General features: G+C 37.1%; 1 protein-coding gene across 1 annotated transcript; it reads left to right on the forward strand.

The window, feature by feature from the left end:
* The first annotated feature begins 1,345 nt into the window (after positions 1 to 1,345).
* LOC108297883 (T-complex protein 1 subunit beta-like) lies at positions 1,346 to 3,004 on the forward strand. The gene is given in 2 exon segments (XM_037735598.1): positions 1,346 to 2,051; positions 2,053 to 3,004. Coding segments are annotated over 2 exon segments (1,605 nt in total). The 5' UTR covers positions 1,346 to 1,398.
* Positions 3,005 to 18,396: the final 15,392 nt, after the last annotated feature.

An 18,396-nucleotide genomic window follows, 5' to 3' on the forward strand; every position in this document is an offset into this window, starting at 1 on the left:
ATGTGTCTTTGAAACTGCTATGCTGTGCATTCGTGGAAGCAAGAGAGTTGATTCTATGTTTTGATTCAGCAGGTTAGAAATGCATTTCTTACAGAAGCTAGATTTGGACATTGCAGAAGGAAAGTGGGGACATGCTGTAATGAGAAACATCTCACCTTAAATACTAAAAGGAAGCTATCTGGGAGAATGTTTGTCAATATGTGTATTCAATTTACAGAGTTACACTGATGTATGTATGAAGCAGTTTGAAAATGCTTTCTGTGCAGAATCTCAAAACTGACATTTTCTGCAAAATCCCGTCTTATACCAAATAGCATTAAGGCTGCCAGAAAAACACATAAGAGACATTTCTTTGAAACTGCTATGCTGTGCGTTCGTTCAACTAAGAATTGTGAATCTATGTTTTGATTTAGGAGATTAGAAACACATTTCTTACAGAAGCTATATTTGGACATTACAGATGGAAAATGGGCCTATGCTGTAATGGGAAATATCTCACATTAAAAGCTAAAAGGAGGCTATCTGGGTGAATACTTCCAATGTGTGCATTCAGCTTACAGAGTTACACTGTTGTGTGTATGCTGCAGCTTGAAAACGCTTTCTGTGGATAATCTCAAAACTGACATTTCCAGCAAAATCCCATGTTATATGAAATAGCAGAAAGACTGAGAGTAAAATCTTGAAGAGATGTGTCTTTGAAACTACTCTGGTGTGCGTTCGTTCAACAAACAGGGTTGAATCTATATTTTGATTCAGCAAGCTAGAAAGACATTTCTTACAGAAGTTAGATTTGGCCATTCAGATGGAAGGTTGGCATATGCTTTAATGAGAAATATTTCACCTTAAAAACAAAAAGGAGGCTATTTGGGAAAATGATTTTCAATGTGTGCATTCGACTTACTGAGTTATGCTGATGTGTGTATGCTGCAGTTTGAAAATGCTTTCTGTGAAGAATCTCAAAACTGACATTTCCAGCAAAATCCCTTCTTATAGGACATATCAGTAAGACTGCCAGTGAAACACAGAATAGATATGTCTTTGAAACTGCTATGATGTACATTCATTCAAATAAGAGAGTAGAATCTATGTATTGATTCACCATGTTAGAAACACATTTCTTGCAGTAGCTAGATTTCGACATTCCAGAAGGAAGGTGGGCTATGGTATAATGAGAAATATCACACCTTAAAAACTAAAAGACACCTATCCAAGAGAATGGTTGTCAATGTGTGCATTCAACATTCAGAGTTATACTGATGTGTGTATGCTGCAGTTTGAAAATGCTTTCTGTGGAAAATCTCAAAACTGAAATTTCCAGCAAAGTCACTTATTATGGTCTGTTGGCCCCCGAGCACGAGTTGTGAAGGGATCCACTTGTGTGCGGAATCCCTCAGAACAATGGCACCCCATTCCCTTACACCTGTTAACATCTTCAAGGCAGGAGCTGATGAGGAGAGAGCAGAGACACCTTGCCTGTCTTCTTTTATTGATGCCATCGCCATTGGAGACTTGGTAAAGAGCACCTTGGGACCCAAAGGCATGGACAAAATTCTTCTAAGCAGTGGACGAGATGCCTCTCTTATGGTAACCAATGATGGTGCCACTATTCTAAAAAGCATTGGTGTTGACAATCCAGCAGCTAAAGTTTTAGTTGATATGTCAAGGGTTCAAGTTGATGAAGTTGGTGATGGCACTACCTCTGTTACCGTTTTAGCAGCAGAATTATTAAGGGAAGCAGAATCTTTAATTGCAATAAAGATTCATCCACAGACCATCATAGTGGGTTGGAGAGAAGCCACAAAGGCTGCAAGAGAGGCTCTGTTGAGTTCTGCAGTTGATCATGGTTCTGATGAAGTTAAATTCCATCAAGATTTAATGTATATTGTGGGCACAACATTATCCTCAAAACTTCTTACTCATCACAAAGACCACTTTACAAAATTAGCTGTAGAAGTAGTTCTCAGACTGAAAGGCTCTGGCAACCTGGAGGCAATTCATATTATCAAGAAGGTAGGAGGAAGTTTGGCAGATTCCTATTTAGATGAAAGCTTTGTTGGATAAAAAAATTGGAGTAGATCAACCAAAACGAATTGAAAATGCTAAAATTCTTATTGCAAATACTGGTATGGATACAGACAAAATAAAGTTATTTGGTTCCCGGGTAAGAGTTGATTCTACAGCAAAGGTTGCAGAAATAGAACATGCAGAAAAGGAAAAAATGAAGGAGAAATTTGAACATATTCTTAAGCATGGAATAAATTGCTTCATTAACAGGCAGTTAATTTATAATTATCCTGAACAGCTCTTCAGTGCTGCTGGTATCATGGCTATTGAGCATGCAGATTTTGCAGGTGTGGAATGCCTAGCTCCTGTCACAGGTGGTGAAATTGCCTCTACCTTTGATCACCCAGAATTAGTAAAGCTTGGAAGTTGCAAACTTATTGAGGAAGTCATAATTGGAGAATACAAACTCATTCACTTTTCTGGGGTTGCCCTTGGTGAGGCTTGTACCATTGTTTTACGTGGTGCCGCTCAACAAATTTTAGATGAATCTGAAAGATCTTTGCATGACGCTCTTTGCATTCTTGCACAAACTGTAAAGGGCTCTAGAGGAGTTTATGGAGGAGGCTGTTTGGAGATGTTGATGGCTCATGCTGTGACACAGCTTGCCAATAGAACACCAGGCAAAGAGGCTGTTGCAATGGAGTCTTATGCTAAAGCACTGAGAATGTTGCCAACCATCATAGCTGACAATGCAGGCTATGACAGTGCAGACCTAGTGGCACAGCTCAGAGCTGCTCACAGTGAAGGCAATACCACTGCTGGACTGGATATGAGGGAAGGCACCACTGGAGACATGGCTCTTCGGGGTATAACAGAAAGTTTTCAAGTAAAGCATCAAGTTCTTCTAAGTGCAGCTGAAGCAGCAGAGATGATTCTGCATGTGTACAACATCATCAAAGCGGCACCCAGGAAACATGTCCCTGATCACCACCCTTGTTAAGCATTTCCATGTGCTGTTGATCTGTGGACCAGTTTCTACCAAAGTTGTGTTTGAAAGACAGCCTCTTAAAGAAGACACTGCAATCTGTTTATCAGTGCCTATTATATCCTTAAATTTGGACATTTAGCTGACCTTCTCTTTTAACATGGGTCTAATTTATTTGCCACGTAATTTTCCATACAAATCACTTGATTTAAAAGTTCATTTCTCATACTGTGCATTAAAATAAAAATTTGAACGATTTAATAAAATCACTTATTATACAAAATAGCAGTAAGACTGCCAGTAAGACACAGAAAGAACGTATCTTAGAAACTGCTGTGATATGCGTTCTTTCGACTAAGAGAGTTGAATCTATGTTTTGATTCAGCAGGTTAGAAACACATTACTAACAGAAGCTAGATTTGGACACTAAAGATGAAAAATGATTATATGCTATGAGAAATATCTCAACTTAAAAACTGGAAGAAAGATATTTGGGAGAATGATTGCCAATGTTTGCACTCAACTTGCAGAGTTACACTGATGTTTGCCTCCAGCACTTTCAAAACGCTTTCTGTGGAGAATCTCATAACTGACATATCCAGCAAAATCCCTTCTTATATGAAAGAGCAGTAAGACTGCCTATATAACACAGAAAAAACATATCTTGGAAACTGCTGTGGTGTGCATTCATTCAATTAAGAGAGTGAAATCTATGTTTTGATTCACCAGGTTATAAACACATTTCTTACAGAAGTTAGATTTGGATTTTCCAGACAGATAGTGGGCACCTGCAATAAAGAGTAATATCTCACATTTAAACATAAAAGTAAGGTATCCAAAAGAATGCCTGTCAATGTGTGCATTCAACTTACAGAGTTACACTGATGTGTGTACGCAGCAGTTTGAAAACCCTTTCTATGGTGAATCTCAAAACTGTCATTTCCAGCCAAATCCCATCTTATACCAAATAACAACAAGACTGCCATTAAAACGTACCTTTGAAACTGCTATGTTGTGTGTTCATTCAACTAATAGAGGTGAATCTATATTTTGATTCATCACATTAGAAACAAATTTTATACAGAAGCTAGATTTAGACATTCTGATGGATGGTGAGCACAATCTGTAATGAGAAATATGAAACCTTAAAAACTAAAAGGAAGTTATCCTGAGGAATGCATGTAAATATATGTATTAAACTTACAGAGTTACACTGATGTATGTATGGAGCAGTTTGAAAATATTTTCTGTGGAGAATCTCAAAACTGGCATTTTTAGCAAAATCCCATTGTATGTGAAGTAGCAGTAAGACTGCCAGTAAAACACATAAGAAACATATCTTTGAAACTGCTATGCTGTGCTTTCGTTCAAGTAAGAGAGTTGAATCTATGTTTTGACAGCAGGTTAGAAACACATTTCTTAAAGAAGCTATATTTGGACATTCCAGAGGGAAAGTTGGAACATGCTGTAATGAGAAATATCTCACTTTCAAAACTGAATGGAAGCTATCTGGGAGAATGCTTATCAATATGTGAATTTGCTTACAAAGTTACAGTGATGTGTGTATGCAGCATTTTAAAAACACTTTCTGTGGAGAATCTCAAAACTGACATGTCCAGCAAAATTCAGTCTTTTACCAAATAGCAGTAAGATTACCAGTGAAACACAGAAGAAACATATCTTCAAAACTACTGTGTTATGCGGTGGTTCAACTAAGAGAATTGAATCTATGTTTTGATTCAGCAGGTGAGAAACACATTTCTTACAAAATGTGCATTTGAATTTTCCAGATGGAGAGTGGGCATATTTTGTAATGTGGTATATTTCACCTTAAGAACTAAAAGGAAGCTATCAGGGAAAATGCTTGTCAATGTATGCATTCAATGTACAGAGTTACACTGATGTGTGTATGCAGCAGTTTGAAAACGCTTTCTGTGGAGAATCTGAAACCTGACATTTGCAGCAAAATCCTGTCTTATAGGAAATAGCAGTAAGATTGCCAGTAAAAAACAGAAGAAATGTGTCTTTAAAACTGCTATGCTGTGCATCATATAAGTGAGAGAGTTGAATCTGTAGTTTGATCTAGCAGGTTAGAAACATATTTCTTACAGAAGCTTCATTTGGGCATTCCATATGGAAAGTAGGAACACACTGTAATGAGAAATATCTCACCTTAAAACTGAAGAGAAGCTATCCGGGAGAAAGCTTATAAATGTTTGTATTCAACATAAAGAGTTTCACTGATGTGTGCATGCAGCTCTTTGAAAATGCTTTCTGTGGAAAATCTGAACACTGACATTTCTAGCAAAATCCCATCATATACCAAATAGCAGTAAGACAGCCAGTAAAACACACAAGAGAAGTGTCTTTAAAAATGCTATGCTGTGCATTCGTTCAACTAACTGAGTTGAATCTATATATTGATTCAGAAGGTTAGAAACACATTTCTTACACAAGCTAGATTTGTACATTCCAAACAGAAAGCAGGCATGTGTTGTAGTAGGGAATGTCTCACCTTAAAAACTAATAGAAAGCTATCTGGAAGAATGCTTGTCAATGTGTGCTTTCAATTTAATGAGTTACACTGATGTGTGTATGCAGCAGTTTGAAAACACTTTCTGTGGAGATTCTCAAAACTGACATTTCCCACAAAATCCCATCTTATACGAAATAGCTGTAAGACTGCCATTAGAACACAGAAGAAACATATCTTTGAAACTGCTATGCTGTGCATTCATTCAAGTAAGAGAGTTGAATCTCTGTTTTGATTCAGCAGGATAGAAACAGCTTTCTTACTAAAGCTGGATTTGGACATTCCAGAAATATATTATTCTATGCTATATTGAGAAATATCTCACCTTAAACTAAAAGGAAGCTATCTGGGAGAGTGCTTGTCAATGTGTGCATTCAACTTACAGAGTTACACTGATGTGTGTATGCAGCAGATTGAAAAGGCTTTCTGTGGAGAACCTCCAAACTAACATTTCCAACAAAATCCTTACTTATGCAAAATAGCCATAAGACTGCCAGTAAAACACAGAAGAAACCTATCTTTGAAGCTGCTATGCTGTGCATTCCTTCAACTAAGAAAGTTGAATCTATGATTTGATTGAGCAGGTTAGAAACACATTTCTTACAGAACCTCTATTTGGACATTCCAGAAGGAAAATGAACAAAGGCTGTAATGAGAAGTACCTCACCTTAAAACCTAAAAGGAAACTATGCAGGAGAATGCTTGTCAATGTGTGCCTTCAACTTATGGAGTTACACAGATGTGTGCATGTGGCAGTTTGAAACTGCTTTCTGTGGAGAATTTAAAAACTGACATTTCCAGCAAAATTCCATCTTATGTGAAATAGCAGTGAGACTGCCAGTAAAACACAGAAGAAACCTATCTTTGAAACTGCTATGTTGTGCGTTCGTTCAAGTAAGAGAGTCGAATCTCTGTTTTGATTCAGCAGGTTAGAAACACATCTTACAGAAGCTAGATTTGGCCATCAAAGATGAAAAGTGGACATATGTTGTAATAAGAAATATCTCACCTTAAAAACTAAAAGAAAGCTATCCAGGAGAATGCTTGTCAATGTGTGCAATCAACTTAGAGAGTTACACTGATGTGTGCATGTGGCAGTTGGAAAACTCTTTCTGTGGGGAATCTCAAAACTGACATTTCCAGCAAAATTCCATCATATACGAAATAGCAGTAAATCTGCCAGTAAAACACAGAAGAAACAAGTCTTTGAAACTGCTATGCTGTGCATTCATCCAACTAAGAGTGTTGAATCGATGTTTTGATTCAGCAGGTTAGAAACAATTTTCTAACACTAGAGATATTTGAATATTTCAGAAGGAAAGTGGGCACATTCTGTAATGAGAAATATCTAACCTTAAAAACTAAAAGAAAGATATCCAGAAGAATGCTTGTCAATATATGCATTCAACTTACAGAGTTACACTGATGTGTGTATGCAGCAGTTTGAAAATGCTTTCTGTGGAGAATCTCAAAACTGAACTTTCCAGCAAAATCCTGTCATATGTGAAATAGCAGTAAGACTGCCAGTAAAACACAGAAGGAAAGTATCTTTGAAACTGCTATACTATGAATTTGTTAAAGTAAAAGAGTTGAATCTAAGTTTTGATTCAGCAGGTAAGTAACTCATTTCTTTTCTTTTTTTTTTTTAATCTTATTGCAACTTTATGGAAATTTAATTTTTTCACAAAATACTTGGTGGCAACTATCTGTTTCAGCACAGTTATCTTTTACTGCTTATTTTTTTCTTTTTTTCCATTTATTTATTTTATTGCATTTTAGGTTTGGGGGCGCATGTGAAGAACATGAAAGATTGTTGCATAGGTACACACGTGGCAGTGTGATTTGCTGCCTTCCTCCCCATCACCTACATCTGGCATCTCTCCCCTTGCTATCTCTCCCCTACTCCCCACCCCACACCATCCCTCCCCTCTTTCCCCCCAACTGACCCCAGTCCATAGTGCTCCCCTCCCTGTGTCCATGTGTTCTCATTGTTCAACACCCACCTATGAGTGAGAACATGCAGTGTTTGATCTCCTGCTCTTCTGTCAGTTTGCTAAGAATGATGGTTTCCAGGTTCATCCATTTCTTACAGAAGCTAGATTTGGGCATTACAGAGAGAAAGTGGGAACATGCTTTAATGGGAAATATCTCACCTTAAAAACGGAAAGAAAGCTATGCAGGAGAAAGCTTGTCAATGTGTGCATTCAACTTGCAGAATTAAACTGATATGTGCTTATAGCAGTTTGAAAACGCTTTCTGTGGAGAATCTCAAAAACTGACAATTCCATCAAACTCCAGTCTTTTACCAAATAGCAGTAATATTACCAGTAAAACACAGAAGAAATGTATCTTTGAGACTACTGCAGTGTGCAGTCATTCAACTAAGAGAGTTGAATCTATGTTTTGATTCAGCAGGTTAGAAATACATTTCTTACAACAGCTAGGTTTGAATTTTCCAGATGGAAAGTGGGCACATTTTGTAGTGAGATACATCTCACCTTAAAAACTAAAAGGAAGATATCTGGGAAAAATGTTTGTCAATGTGTGCATTCAACTTACAGAGTTACACTGATGTGTGTATGGCAGTTTAAAAATGCTTTCTGTGGAGAATCTCAAAACTGACATTTGTAGCAAAATCCAATCTTATATGAAATAGTAGTAAGACTGCCAGTAAAACACAGCAGAAATGCATCTTTAAAACTGCTATGCTGTACACTTGTTTAAGTAAGATAGTTGAATCTATGTTTGATTCAGCAGGTTAGAAACACATTTCTTACAGAAGCTAGATTGGGGCATTCCAGATGGAAATTGGGAACACGCTGTAATGAGAAATATCTCACCTTCGAAATTGAAAGGAAGCTATCTGGGAGAAAACTTTCAGTGTGTGCATTCAACTTACATAGTTACACTGATGTGTGCATGCAGCAGCTTGAAAACGCTTTCTGTGGAGAATCCCAAAACTGATATTTCCAGAAAAATTCCATCTTATGTGAAATAGCAGTAAGACTCCCAGTAAAACACAGAAGAAAAGTATGTTTGATAGTCCTATGTTGTGTGTTCATTCAACCTAGAGAGTTAATCTATGTTTTGATTTACCAGGTTACAAACACATTTCTTACTGAAACCAGATTTGGACATTCCAGAAAGAATACCTAAAGTGGGCACATGCTGTAGAAAGAAATATCTCACTTTAAAACTTAAAGGAAGCTATCCAGAGGGTGCATGTCAATGTGGGCATTCAACGTATAGAGTTACACGAATCTGTGTATGCAGCAGTTTGAACATGCTTTCTCTGGTGAATCTCAAAACTGACATTTCCACCAATATCCTGTCTTATACGAAATAGCAGTAATACTGCCAGTGAAACACAGAAGAGAAATGTCTTTAAAACTGCTCTGGTGTGTGTTCGTTCAACTAAGAGAGAGGAATCTATGTTTTGAATCATCAGGTTAGAAGCATATTTCCTTTTTAATTTTTAATTGCATTTTAGGTTTTGTGGTACACTTGAAGAACATGCAAGATTGTTGCATAGGTACACACATGGCAGTGTGATTTGTTGCATTCCTCCCCATCACCTATATCTGGCCTTTTCCTCCATTCTATCTCTCCAACTCCCCACCCCTCACTGTCCCTCACCTATTTCCCTCGGACAGAACCCAGTGTGTGATGCTCCTCTCCCTGTGTCCATGTGTTCTCATTGTTCAACACCTACCTACCTAAACAGTGCTATTGTAAACAGTGCTGCAATGAAAATTCGTGTGCATGTGTCCTTATAGTAGAAAAATTTATAATCCTTTGAATATATACCCAGTAATGGGATTGCTGGGCCAAATGGAATTTCTATTTTTAGGTCTTTCAGGCATCACCACAGTGTCTTCCACAATGGCTGAACTAATTTACATTCCCACCAACAGTGGAAAAGTGTTCCTATTTCTCCACATCGTCACCAGCATCTGTTGTCTCCAGATTTTTTAATTATTGACATTCTAGCTGGCATGTAACGGTATCTCAATGTACTTTTGATTTGCATTTCTCTCATGACCAGTGATGATGAGCATTTTTCCACATGTTTGTTGGCCTCATGTATGTCTTCTTTTGTAAAGTGTCTGTTTATATTCTTCACCCACTTTTGAATGGACTTGATTGTTTTTTTTCTTGTAAATCTGTTTTAATTATTTGTAGATTCTGGATATCAGCCCTTTGTCAAATGGTTGGATTGCAAAAATTTTTTCCTATTCTGTTGGTTGCCAATTCACCCTAACGACTGTTTCTTTTGCTGTGCAGTAGCTGTGGAGTTTGATTATGTTCCATTTGTCTACTTTAACTTTTGTTGCCAATGCCTTTGGTGTTTTGGTCATGAAGTCCTTGCCTATGCCTATATCCAGAATGGTTTTGCCTAGAGTTTGACCCTGACATTTTGATGCTAGCTGGCTGCTTTACCTGTCAGTTGATACAGTTTCTTCCTTGTGTAAATGCTCTTTACCATTTGGAATGTTTTTGAAGTGGCTGGTACTGGTTGTTCCTTTCTATGTTTAGTGCTTCTTTCAAGAGCTCTTGTAAAGCAGGCCTGGTGGTGATGAAATATTTGAGTACTTGCTTGATCATAAAGGATTTTATTTCTCCTTCACTTATGAAGCTTAGTTTGGCTGGATATGAAATTCTGGGTTGAAAGTTCTTTTCTTTAAAGATGTTGAATATTGGCCCCCACTCTCTTCTGGCTTGTAGGGTTTCTGCTGAGAGATCTGATGTGAGTCTGATGGGCTTTCCTTTGTTGGTAACCCGACTTTTCTCTCTGGCTGCCCTTAGCATTTTCTCCTTCATTTCAACCCTGGTGAATCTGACAATCATGTGCCTTGGGGTTTCTATTCTTGAGGAATATCTTTGTGGTGTTCTGTGTATTTCCTGAACTTGTATATTAGCCTGCCTTGCTAGGTTGGGGAAGTTTTCCTGGGTAGTATCCTGAAGAGTATTTTCCATCTTGGATTCATTCCCTCCATTGCATTCAGGTATACCTATTATATGTAGCTTAGGTCTTTTCACATAGTCCCTTATTTCTTGGAGACTTTGTTCATTCCTTTTTACCCTTTTTTCTCTAATCTTGCCTTCTCATTTTATTTCAATTAGTTGATCCTCGACCTCTNGGTCAATTCAGCTGTAGAAATTTGTGTATGCTTTGTGAAGTTCTCCTGTTGTGTTTTTCAGCTCCATGAATTCACTTATATTTCTATCTAAGTTGTTTATTCTCGTTAGCATTTTGTCAAATCTTTTTTCAACATTCTTAGTTTCTTTGCTATGAGTTAGAACATGTTCTTGTAGCTCAGCGAAGTTTCTCATTACCCACCTTCAGAAATCTGTTTCTGTCAATTCTTCACACTTATTCTCCATCCAGCTTTGTTCCCTTGCTGATGAGGAGCTGTGATCCCTTGTAAGAGGAGAGGTGTTCTGATTTCAGGTGTTTGCATCCTTTCTGCCCTGGTTTCTTCCCATATTTGTGAATTTATCCACCTGCCATCATTTTAGTTTTTGGCTTTCAGATTGGGTCTCTGAGTGAACGTTTAGTTTGTTGATGATGAAGTTATATCTTTCTGTCTCTTAGTTTTTCTTCTAAAGTTAAGGCCCCTCAGCAGTAGGACTGTTGAGGTCCACTCCAGGCCCTGCTTGCCTGGGGATCACCTGCAGCGGCCTCTGTGTTTTCCCTGGGAGATACAATTCTGAGCTGCTCCTAATAGGTCATCTTGGATCCGTTCCAGAAACACATTTCTTACAGAAGGTAGATTTGAACATTCCAGAGAGAAAGGGCACATATGCTGTAATGAGAAATGTCTCACCTAAAAAACTAAAAGGAGACTGTCTGGGACAATGCCTGTCAAAGTTTGCATTCAACTTACAGAGTTACACTGATGTATGTATGTAGCACTTTGAAAGTGCTTTCTGTGGAGAACCTAAAAGCTGACATTTACAGAAAAATCCTACCTTATACAAAATAGCAGTAAGACTGCCAGTAAAACACAGAAGAGACATGTCTTTGAAACTGCTCTGTTGTGTGTTCATTCAACAAAAAGAGTAGAATCTATGTTTTGATTCAGCACATTAGAAACACGTTTTTTTAAGAAGCCAGATTTGGACATTTCAGATGGCAAGTCGGCTTATGCTGTAATGAGAAATATCTCACCTTTCAAACTAATAGGAAGCTATCCAGGAGAATCCTTGTCAATGTGGGCATTCAATTTACAGAGTTGAACTGATGTGTCAGCAGTAATACTGACAGTAAAACACAGAAGAAACGTATCTTTCAAACTGGTATGCTGTGCATTCATTCAAGTAAGACAGTTGAATTTATGTTTTGATGCAGCAGGTTAGAAATACATTTCTTAAAGATCCTAGATTTCAAAATTCCAGACAGAAAGTGAGAACATGTTGTAATGAGAAATATCTCACCTTAAAAACTGAAAAGGAGCTTTCCAGGAGAAAGCTTGTCAATGTGTGTATTCAACGTACAGAGTTACACTGATTTGTGTATTCAGCACTTTGAAACGTTTTCTGTGAAGAATCTCAAAACTGATATTTAAAGCAAAATCCCGTCTTATACCATAAAGCAGTAAGGCTGCTAGTAAAACACAGAAGAGAGGTGTCTTAGAAACTGCTATGCAGTGTGTTTGTTCAAATAAGAGAGTTGAATCTATGTTTTGATCCAGAAGGTTTGAAACACATTTCTTACAGAAGATAGACTTGGACTTTCCAGAAGGAAAGTGGGCACAGGCTGTAATGAGAAACAGCTCACCTTAAAAACTAAATGGAAGCTATTTGGGAGAATGCTTGTCAATGTGGGCATTCAACCTACAGAGTTACACTTACGTGTGCATGGAAGAGTTTGAAAACGTTTTCTGTGGAGAATCTCAAAACTGACATTTCTAGCAAAATCCCATCATATATGAAACAGCAGTAAGACTGCCAGTAAAACACAGAAGAAACGTATCTTTGAAACTGCTATGCTGTGCGTTCATTGAAGTAAGGGAGTTGAATCTATGTTTTGATTCAGCAGGTTAGAAATACATTTCTTACGCAAGCTAGATTTGGACATTCCAGATGGAAAGTGAGCATATCCTCTAATGATAAATATCTCACCTTAAAAACTAAAAAGAGGCTATCTGGGGGACTTTTTGCCAAGTGTGCTTGCAACTTACAGATTTACACTGATGTGTGCATGCAGCAGTTGGAAAACGCTTTCTGTGGAGGATCTCAAAACTGACATCCAGCAAAATCCAGAATTATAGGAAATAACAATAATTATTCTGCCGGTAAAACACAGAAGAAACCTGCCTTTGAAACTGCTATGCTGGAATCATTCAACTAAGAAGGTTGAATCTATGTTTTGATTAAGCAGGTTGGAAACACGTTTCTAGATTTGGATATTCCAGACAGTAAGTGGGCATTTGCTGTAATGATAAATATCTCATCTTAAAAATGGAAAGAAGGCTATCTGGGAGAATGCTTGTCAATGTGTGCATTAAACTTACAGAGTTACACTGACGTGTGTATGCAGCAGTGTGAAAACGCTTTCTGTGGACAATCTCAAAATGAACATTTCCAGCAAAATCCCATCGTCTACGAAGTAGCAGTAAGACTGTCAGTAAAAACCCAGAAGAAACATATATTTGTAGCTGCTATGCAGTGTGTTGGTTCAACTAAGAGAGTGGAATTTATGTTTTGATTCAGCAGGTTGTAAACACATTTCTTATAGAATCTAGATTTGGATATTCCAGATGAAAAGTGGGCATATGCTGTAATGACAAATATCTCACCTTAAAACCTAAAGGGAAGATATCTGGTAGAATGATTGTCAATGTGCACTTTCAGCTTACAGAGGTACACTGATGTGTCTATGCAGCAGTTGGAAAAAGTTTTCTGTGATGAATCCTAAAGCTGACATTTCCAGTAAAACACAGAAGAAATGTATCTTTGAAAATACTATGGTGTGCATTCGTTTAACTAAGAGGGTGGAATCTATGTTTTGATTCAGCAGGTTAGAAACACATTTCTTACAGAAGCTACATATGGACATTCCAGGAGGAATGTGGGCACATGCTGTAATGAGAAATATTTCACCTTAAAAATTAAAAGGAATCTATAAAGGAGAATGCTTGTGAATGTGTGCATTCAAGTTAGAGATTTAAACTGATGTGTGTATGCAGCAGTTTTAAAATGCTTTCTGTGGAGAATCTCAAAACTGACATTGCCTGTAAAAAAAAAATCTTTTACAAAACAACAGTAAGACTGCCAGTAACACACCAAAGAAACTTGTCTTTGAAACTGCTGTGCTGTGCATTTGTTCAAATGAGAGAGTTGAATCTATGTTTTCATTCAGCAGGTTAGACACACATTTCTTACAAAAGTTAGATTTGAAAACTCCAGATGGAAAGTGGGCATATGCTGTAATGAGAAATATCTCACCTTAAAACCTAAAAAGAAGTTATCTGGGAGAATGCTTGTCAATGTGTGCATTCAACTTACAGAGTTACACTGATGTGTGCATGCAGCAGTTTGAAAACTCTCTCTTTTGGGAATCTCAAAACTAACATTTCCAGAAAAATCCCATCTTATAACAAGTGTGGTATGACCGCCAATAAAACACAGAAGAAGCCTATCTTTGAAACTGCTATGCTGTGCCTTCGTCCAACTAAGAGAGTTATATCTATGTTTCGATTCAGGGTAGAAATACATTTCTTACAGAAGCTAGATTTGGACATTAAAAACAGAGTGGGCATATGTTATTATGAGAAATATCTCACCATAAAATCCATAAGAAAGCTATTCAGGAGAATGCTTGTCAATCTGTGCATTCAACTTACAGAGTTACAGTGATGTATGTATACAGCAGTTTGAAAACATATTCTGTGGAGAATCCAATTACTGAAATTTCCAGCAAAATCCCATCTTATAAGAAATAGCAGTAAGACTGCAAGTAAAACAGAGAAGAAACGTAACTTTGAATCTACTGTGTTGTGGGTTAGTTCAACTAAGAGAGTTAAGTCTATGTTTTTTTTCTAGTAGGTTAGAAACACATTTCCTACAAAAACTGGATTTGGATATTCCAGAAGTGGGCACATGCTGTAATGAGAAATATCTCACCTTAAAAAATAAAAGGAATGGGAGAATGCTTTTCAATGTGTGCCCTCAACTTACTTACAGAGTGACACTGACATGTTTATGCAGCAGTTTGAAAACGGTTTCTGTGGAGAATCTCAAAACTGACATTTTCAGGAAATTCCCGTCTTACACTAAATAGAAGTAAGACTGCCAGTAAAACAAAGAAGAAATGTATCTTTGAAAGTTCTATGTTGTGTGTTCATTGAACGAAGAGGGTTGAATCTGTGTTTCGTTTCAGCAGGATAGAAACACATTTCTTACAAAAGCTGAATTTGGATATTCCAGATGGAAACTTGGCACATGCTATATGGGAAATATCTCACCTTAAAATCTGAAAAGAAGAAATCTGCAAGAACGCTGGTCAATATGTGCATTCAACTTACAGAGTGACACTGAAATGTGTATGCCAAAGTTTGAAAAGGCTTTGTGTGCAGAATCTCAAAACTGACATTTCCGGAAAAATTCCATCTTAAACCAAATAGCAGTAAGACAGCCATTAAAACACACAAGAAACAGATCTTTGAAACTTCTATAATGTGCGTCTGTTAATTAAGAGAGTTGATTCTATGTTTTGATTCAGCAGGTTAGAAACACATTTTTTAAAGAACATAGATTTGGACATTCCAGAAGGAAAGTGTGCACTTACTGTAATGAGATATATCTCACCTTAAAAACTAAAAGGAAGTTATCTGGGAGATTTCTTGTCAATGTGTTAATTCAACTTACAGAGTTACACTGACATGTGTATGCAGCAGTTTGAAAATGCCTTTGTGGAGAACTCGAAACTGATACTTCTAGCAAAATCCTGTCTTATACCAAATAGCAGTAAGACTGCCAGTAACACACAGAAAAAAATTATCTTTGAAACTTGCTATGCTGTGCATTCTTTCAACTAAGAGTGTTGAACTATGTTTTAATTCAGCATGTTAGAAACAAACTTCTTACAGGAGCTAGATTTGTACTTTCTAGACGGAAAGTGGGCACTTGCTATCATCAGAAATATCTAATCTTAAAAACTAAAATGAAATTATGCAGCATAATGCTTGTCAACGTGTGCATTCAAATTAGAGAGTTACAGAGATGTGTATATGCAGCTTTTGAAAATGCTTTCTGTGGAGAATCTCAAAACTGACATTTCCAGCAAAATCCCATCTTATATGAAATAGCACTAAGACTGCCAGTAAAACACAGAATAGACATATCTGGGAAATGTTTGCTGTCAGTTCTTTCAACTCAGAGAGTTGAATCTACGTTTCGATTCAGCAAGTTAGAAACACATTTCTTATAGAAGCTAGATTTCTATATTCCAGACAGAAAGTGAGCATATGCTCTAATGAGTAATATCTCACATAAAAAAACTAAAAGGAAGCTATATTGGAGAATGCTTGTCAGTGTGTGCATGAAACTTACAGAGGCACACTGATGTGTCTATGCAGCAGTTTGAAAAAGCTTTCTATGGAGAATCTCAAAACTGACATTCCAGGAAATTCCCATCTTAAATGAAACAGAAGTAAGACTCCCAGTAAAACACAGAAGAAATTAGTCTTTGAAACTTCTATGTTGTGTGTTTGTTGTACTAAGAGAGTTGAATCTATGTTTTGATTCAGCAGGTTAGAAACACATTTCTTACAGAAACCAGATTTGGATATTCCAGATGGAAACTGGGAACATGTTGTAATGGGAAAAATCTCACCTTAAAAACTGAAATGAAGATATCCTGGAGAATACTTGTCAATGTTTGCATCCAACTTACACAGTTACACTGATGTGTGTATGCAGACATTTGAAAAGGCTTTCTGTGGAGAATCTCAAAACTGACATTTACAGTAAAATGCCATCTTGTACCAAATAGCACGTAAGACAGCCAGTAAAACATGGAAGAAACATATCTATGAAACTTCTATGCTGTGTGTTCCTTCTATTAATAGAGTTGACTCAATGTTTTGATAGAGCAGATTAGAAACACATTTTTTATAGAAGGTAGATTTGGACACTCCAGACAGAAAGTGGGCATATGCTGTACTGAGAAATATCAGACCTTAAAAACAAAAAGGAAGCTATCTGGAAAAAGGCTTGTCAAAGTGTGCATTCAACTTAGGAGATACATGACGTGTGTAAGCCGCAGTTTGAAAACTCTTTCTGTGGAGAATCTCAAAGACTACATTTCCAGCAAAATGCCATCTTAAGTGAAATAGCAGTAAGACTGCCAGTGAAACCCAGAAGAAAATGTAACTTTTTTTCTTTTATTTTTATGTTTAAAGTGTTGGAACTTTAGTCATATAAATTATGGTTAATATAACAGTCTATCATCAGCAATAACTTTTTTGTTTGTTTGTGTTTTCTCTTTTTTTAAAATTGCATTTTAGGTTTTGGGGTATGTGTGAAGAACATGCAAGATTGTTGCATAGGTACACACATGGCAGTGTGATTTGCTGCCTCCCTCCCCATCACCTATATCTGGCATTTCTCCTCGTGCTATATCTTCCCTACTCCCCACAAGCCACTGTCCCTCTCCCACTTCCCCCCAAGAGACCCAGTGTGTGATGCTCCCCAACCTTTGTCCATGTGTCCTCATTGTGCAATACACGCCTTTGAGTGAGAACATGTGGTGTTTGATTTTCTGTTCTTGTGTCAGTTCGCTGAGAATGATGGTTTCCAGATTCATCCATGTCCCTACAAAGGACACAAACTCATCGTTTTTGATTGCTGCATAATATTCCATGGTGTATATGTGCCACATTTTCCCTGTCCAGTCTATCATTGATGGGCGTTTGGGTTGGTTCCAGGTCTTTACTATTGTAAACAGTGCTGCAATGAACATTCATTTGCATGTGTCCTTAGAGAAGAACGATTTATAATTCTTTGGAAATATATCCAGTAATGGGATTGCTGGGTCAAATGGAATTTCTAGGTCCTTGAAGAATCGTGACACTGTCTTCCACAATGTTTGAACTAATTTAGACACTCACCAACAGTGTAAAAGTGTTCCTATTTCTCCAAATCCTCTCCAGCATCTGTTGTCTCCAGATTTTTTAATGATTGCCATTCTAACTGGTGTGAGATGGTATCAAAATGTAGTTTTGATTTGCATTTCTCTAATGATCAGTGATGATAAGCATTTTTTCATAGGTATGTTGGCCTCATGTATGTCTTCTTTTGAAAAATGTCTGTTCAGTAGTAAAACAATATGTGCAATAGGAGAATCATTGTATTAATGTATGTATATTTATATCTAAAATAGAAGTTAGAAGAAAGTACTCCAAAATAAAAATATTAACAGTAATTATCTAAGCATGTTGGAATTGCAAGGGTTTATTTTCTTACCATTTTTGTGTTATACAAATTTTCTTCAATGGGCTTATGGTTTTTTGGATATCAGAATTAAAATTTCTCTGCAATTAAAAAAATGTGTCTGTTCATATTCTTTGCCCATTTTTGAATGGCTTGATTGTTTTTTTCTTGTAAATCTGTTTCAGTTCTTTGTAAATTCTGGATATCAGCCCTTTGTCAGTTGGGTAGACTGCAAAAATTTTTTCCCATTCTGTTGGTGGCTGATTCACTTTAATGACTGTATCTTTTGCTGTGCAGAAGCTGTAGAGTTTGATTAGGTCCCATTTGTCTATTTTGTCTTTTGTTGCCAATGCCTTTGGTGTTTTGGTCATGAAGTCCTTGCCTATGCCTATGTCCTGAATGGTTTTGCCTAGATTTTCTTCTAAGGTTTTTATGG

The sequence above is a fragment of the Cebus imitator genome, unplaced genomic scaffold (genome assembly GCF_001604975.1).
Source record: "Cebus imitator isolate Cc_AM_T3 unplaced genomic scaffold, Cebus_imitator-1.0 Scaffold854, whole genome shotgun sequence".
Classification (NCBI taxonomy): Eukaryota; Metazoa; Chordata; class Mammalia; order Primates; family Cebidae; genus Cebus; species Cebus imitator.